This window comes from Aythya marila, assembly GCF_965140915.1.
Source record: "Aythya marila genome assembly, chromosome: 1".
Lineage (NCBI taxonomy): Eukaryota > Metazoa > Chordata > Aves > Anseriformes > Anatidae > Aythya > Aythya marila.
The window spans coordinates 121,881,207-121,887,206 of NC_139042.1; the positions used below are offsets into that span (position 1 = coordinate 121,881,207).

At 47.3% G+C, this 6,000-nt stretch overlaps 1 protein-coding gene across 1 annotated transcript in view; it reads right to left on the reverse strand.

Annotated features, from left to right (window-relative positions):
- CASQ2 (calsequestrin 2) overlaps nucleotides 1-5,666 on the reverse strand; it is a 28,128-nt gene extending 22,462 nt beyond the window's left edge. The window contains exon 1 of the mRNA XM_082775427.1: nucleotides 5,231-5,666. Coding sequence (XP_082631553.1) covers nucleotides 5,231-5,464 — 234 coding nt within the window. The 5' untranslated portion in view covers nucleotides 5,465-5,666. The remainder of the gene's footprint in view (nucleotides 1-5,230) is intronic.
- Between the last annotated feature and the right edge of the window lie 334 nt (nucleotides 5,667-6,000).

Here is a 6,000-nt window from a genome sequence, read left to right on the forward strand (position 1 = left end):
TTCCAAAGAGTGGCATGGCCACTTATGAGGTCTTATGCTAGAAGCTGCTTGTACAGCCAGTCCAAACTCACTGATGAGAACTGATGGAGGGCCTTTAAGGAAAGAAACGAGGCAATAACAGGTAAAGTAGTCTTCAAAATTGTTTCTACCACTGTTTTACAGAAAGACCAAGTCACCTACTTGCCCCTGGCTGTCAATGTGCCCATCTACAAAATGGGGAGCTCTCTGTAACTCGCTTCTGTGACTGGCATGTCAGAGAGTGAAATCCTCCTAGTGCTGCTGCTAAAAATCAGCTCCCTTTCTCGGCTGATGAACCGAGACCTACTTACATAGTCTCAAAGGGCAAAGTAATCAGTGAACACTTTTTCCTTTTCTCTCTCTTCCTCCCTTATTTTTTGCATTAGATTATCTGCAGTGGAAACCAGCGCTTTAGTAGCTATGGAAACCAAAGCACCTCTTTTATTACAGGTATGTACAAGGTACTCGTCCTGTAGGCTCCTGCATGTACTTCTCCACCCAGGTGTGCCTCATCCCTCACCCTGAGGACTTGCTCTATAGGGACACAGGTACTCTGTGGCACTCAATGAGCATGTCCTGTGTAAAGTGTCTGTCCAGCCCAGAAAACTGTAGTTAAGCATTGATTGTCTCATGAACATAAGCATTTTCAAATAAAGTGAATTTAAGTGAATTAGACCTCATACCCACTCTAACTCTGGTCTTTTATTGAATTCAGAATCTATCTGTCCCTCTCACAACACAAGTAGTTACTGACCCTTCTTGGGCACTGGGAGAGGGATGCAATGCAGCCTCATGGACTCATATCACCAGGTTCACAGGGGGATTTTTTTTGTGTTACAGAATTGGCCAAATACATTATGGGGTTTCACTTTGTTCTGCCATTTATTTCCAGAGGTCAGGCAGCTGCTAGAGCTGATCTGGATGGGGAAACACCACATCCCTCTTGTCCTAACTCTGAGCAGACTGATTTGTGCTAGGGCAATTCTCCATGGCATTTCAGCTGAGGGACACTGTTTCAGTTGTGGGGCCTAAATGTGTATATCCACACACGACAGGTGAGGAATGAGCCAGAGGAGCAAGGACTGAGCAAGTTTCAGTGGAGGAGAGGGTAATGGGGATGGCATCCTGCATTGAAGGCGGCCTGCTATGCCATAAGACGACCTCAGTTATTGGAGAGAGCTTCTCATGTGCAAAAGGAAAGCCCCTAACCGTGGTGCTCATTATTCTCATTACATGACTCCTAGAGGCTGAATCTGGCCCACTGGAAAGTAAAGCTATGCTAGTATTTAGGAAGGGTTCAGAGATGAGAGGGAGAGGGGAGAAGGTCTGAGAAGTGGTGGTATGGGGCAGGAGGAATTATGGTAGGAGAGCTACAGAGAAGAATAATAGCAGAACGGGTATTTCTAAGCTTCACTCCTTTGTTCTTGTCCTCTTTTGCCATCTATTAAAGCTGAGAGATTTTAGGACAATTAGTATTTTTGTTTGTTTCTTAATTGTCTGTTATATCTTCATTATGAAACTCTGTGTCTGGCTGTGTGTCTTCTGCTTCTTCACTGTGCTCAACTCACAGGCATGCAGAACTCTTAGAAACATTGCCACAAAGCAGGAACAGCTACTGCTAGCTTCAGGACTGCCTGGTCCAACCTCTGGTATTGTCCTGAGTGGGACGGGGAGTGGGGCAGGAGAAAGGAAGGCAAAGGAGGATAAGAGCCCCTTACCTCGAGCTGTGAAACAGCCATGCTCATGCATCTCTGCCCTAGATTGCTGGTGTATTACAATCCCTTCCCAACATTTTTCTGCCCTGGCTACTCAGCAGTAGGCAGCTGTATCTCCAGCCATTGCTTTGACTGTTTTCCTGATGGACTAACCCAACAGCCCCAGCCTTCCCACCTGGGCCTGAGGGGCTGGCACTGCCATCTGTGGAGCTGCTGCCATTTGCAAAGGATGGTCCAAAAAGCTACTGGTGGTGCTCCCACAGGGGCTTGGTTATCCCCAAGCCCTGTCCTCACCAGGAAATATCCAGCAGGAGCTGCCAGGCCAGCTGATGGTCTTCATCTTCACTGCCTTTCCAAACTGGAAAGGCAACCTGGGCTGTGCAGGAATCCAGTGATGGATCCCAGTATGACTGGGTGCAGGGAGCTGAAGATGTCGTGTGCTGTCCTGCCCTAACATCAGTGTAACGATGACATCCCTTTTTCTGGGGATATCTGCTGTGCACCCAGACCTTTTGACAGTGTCAGTCAGTCCTGCACACTGGGCTTTTGTCATGGGAAGGAAATGTTTCCTACTGTATCGCTTTCTCCTCATCCTGCTGCTCATAGATAAGGCTTGATTGAGTCCTTAAGCATGTGCTTAACTCATGTGCTGTCAGGTTTTCAGCCAGTTTCCCTAAGGAAATGAGACCCTTGTGATTCTCTTCTCTCTGCCTTCCTGGTTTGCCTTCCTGAATGATTTTTCAAGCTCTTGGCTCTTTCCAGCCAAGTTTTCCAGAGGTGTGGATCTCTGATGTAATTAAATAATTGCAAGCTTCATGAAGAGCGGGGACTTGGAAGGGAAGAGACTGCAGTGCCCTAAAATAAGGAAAGTCTGCCATGTGAGCTCAAGCCCTGTTAGCTACCAGAGACCCAGGGACTCCTCATGCATGCAAGAAGCCCCCGTCAGGCCTTGTTGCTGACCATGAGCCACATATTTTAATGAAACCATGCTCATGGTCAAGGAACAGTTTGTTCCTGGTTTGAAAGGGTGTTATCTATGCCCATCCCTTCCTGGGTGCTTTGTAGCTGGGGCTTTTTTTCATGTGCTGAAGCCTAAACCAGTGTCTTGGTCTAGAGTGAAGGAACTGGCAGGCACTGCTGGGAATCCTGCTTGCTTTGACAACGTGCCATGTCGTCTACTATCAGGGCACATCTGAGAGTTTCTCCTAGCAAATGTGGAGGGACCTGGGCACTGGATCTCTCCTGTTCTTTTTTTGGCATTAAGATATTTTTTTAAGGCCTTTGGTCTTTTGAATTTTAATTTTCTTATAAAGTGCGTGTGGGAGAAACAGAGAGGTTGGACAATTTTGGAGTTTTCAGGACTTAACGTCCATGAAGTCCATTCTCTCCTGTGTACACACATACCTGTGTGCATCAGGCAATAGGAGGTCACAACTCTTAGACACCTAACTCAGATCTTTGCCCAGCTCCACACCTGGCTGTGTGTTGGATGAAGGATCCCTATTATTCCTAATGATGGAGATCAGTGACATTTTATGTCAGGGAAGCTAAGGACATAGAGTTTTCCAGGCTGTGGAAGCAGCACATCTTGCTGTCAGTCAGACATTAAATCCTTAATACAATAAGGTGAAAACACATGAGATGCTCCGGAAAGACATCCTACCACAGGCAGGGGAGATGGAGAGTGATCCCCACTGCACAAAACTTATGGTTTGAGGTGAGGGAGGTTAGGTTTGAATGCTCTCAGAAAAGGAACAGGTTAAAACCCAGCTTGCTGTCATGGCTGAGTTAATACAGAAATTGGGAGCACCAACACCTTGCTGGGCTGTGTCCTGTGCTGGATTTTCTCTGCATAGCGGGCTATGAGATTGCTGCAGCTGTTCCCTGTCCAGGGGAAACTGAAACTTTGAGACATGCACTGAATCAGCACCGCAAGTGCTGGGGAAGTTTTGAGGTCAGAGCCACAAGTGCAGGGTGTTCTGTGCCACAGTTAGCTCGTAGCTGAGCATTAGTGGACAGCAGCACTACAATTACACAAAGTCTGCTGCGGATCTAATCCTCTATCTCTTGCCCAAGGTCACATAAGAAGCCCATGGCAGAGAGGCGATTGGAAACCAAATCACCAGAGTCCTAAGTCAATGTATTCACTGCTGAATCAAACCCAGCAAAATAAAGGCTTTAACCTATGTTGTGTTGTGGCCATTGCACCCTTGATATGGTCGATTGTGAACTGGGCTGTAGGTGTCATGGGGAGTACAGCCAGCAGTGCACAGTCAATACCTGCTTCTGTCAGGTTTCTATAAATATGCACTTAGTAAATGCTTGCCATCCCTCTCGCACAAAATAGCTATCCTATTAAATAACAATGTGGTTATACCACCAACCGTGAACTTTTCAGCTGGAGTTCCAGGGTTATTTTTTCTTTGCCAAGTGTTATTTGATCACTCACCTGGAGCAAGTAACTGTTTCCTGACAGGTGAGTAAAACCTGGTTAGTTTCTGAATCTTTCTTGCTGTGAAGCTTGCTCAGGAGGTCAGTAGACCTTGAACTTTGCCTCGGACTTTCTCAGGTCCTAGCTCTCAGAGGGCATATTATCTAATTCACGTTTACTATAATTACAGGGGAGCAATGCATTTTTTCTCTGGGTCTGACAATGCTCATGTGTTTCTTCTGCGGTTCTCACTTTCTTCTCAAATGTGCCTTTTAGCTGAGGGAATATTTCTAAGCTCCTGGTAGGAAATCAACACCTAACCATCTAGGTTTACTGCTGTGTAATTCCCTAGATTACAGCCACACTACAAGAAAGAATGCTATGAATCTATTTTGTATTTTTAATGTGATTTATTTTACTGGGGATAATTAATCATTCTTTCACCAAAGAATTAACAACTTTTTTTTTTCTTTTTTTTTTTTTTCTCCTTCTCCAGCACAGAAGTGAATGGCTGTATTAACAAGCAGCCACAGACTTATTCCAAGCAGGCAACCGAGTGTCAGAAAAACAAAAAGCAATTTAATGCTGCACCAATGGGGAGCTTTTGAGATGGGGAGCTGGGACACCCATTTGCAGCACAGTTTGGCAGGGCTTCTTGGCTGATCGCTCCCGGTGGGATAGGAAACAGGAATGCATCCAGAAAGCAAGGGGATTTCTAGCTTGCATAGAAGGAGAAAGGACCTAAACATTTCTTGCTGTGTACCCAGACCTGTGCTGAGATTTGGAAAAGCTCAGCTGGGCTGAGTTCATGCTGCTGAGGTTTGCAAGGTTACTCGATTTTTGTGGGTTTCTGACGCACGATTCAGAAAGTCTATTTCCCAGCAAACAACTCAGAAGAGCACGACAGAGGCTTTTCCCTGAGCTTCACAGAGCTCAGGGGCTAACTCAAACCCAGAGCTTTGGGTGACCCCCCCCAGACCCTCCGACTGCCCTGTCCCATGGCTCCTCTCCACAGCTCAGAGCACGCTGTGGCATTGACCCTTGGGGGACACGCAGCGGTGCTTACCTCCAGGACCATCTCCGTCATCTGGAACTGCTTCTGGGAGACCTTGTCGGAGCTCACGGGCTCGTGGAAGAGCAGGCAGAGCATGTCGTACTTCTTCAGGGCCTGCTTGTAGTTCTTCTCGTTCAGGTCAATCACTCGGTCTTTCCCATCATAGGTGGGGAAATTCAGTCCCTCTTCTGCCTTGCAGCAGAAAAGCAGGCAAAAGCCTGCCAAAATCCAGCAAGTCGCCTTCATGGGGGAGCCCTGGGAGTGCAGCGGAGGGCAGGCAAAGGTCTCTCTCCTTCTCCCTTTGGAAAGAGAAGGAGGCCGAGGGCTCCAGGGGAAGTTTGAACCGAGTTTCTCTTTCTGCTGCCTTCCTAGTGTTCAGTCCAAACTCTGCAAGGCAGTTGGGAAGCAGCAAACTTTGCTGTCCTGGGCTCACAACAAAGACAGACAGGAGAAGCTGTCAGGCCAAGCCCTGGATACCTTACATAGCTGTGTCCGGCTCCCGTGTCATTAGGAACTCCATTTTTAGGAAGCAGTTGTTTCAGGCTAAAAATAAACCCTGCAATGAATAAAAAGGACAGATATGACACCATTGAGGGACTTGCTGGCACTCTGCATCATCTGAGAGCGAGGGAGTGAGTGAGAGGGAGTGCGGGAGGGAGTGGAGGATGCCAATGCTGGGAGAACAGAGGCAGGTTTTGGGAAGGGACGGTCTTCATTTATACAGAGAGCCGGGGCACGATCCATCCTACCAGGGCTTAGCAAAAATAGAAGACACCGACTGC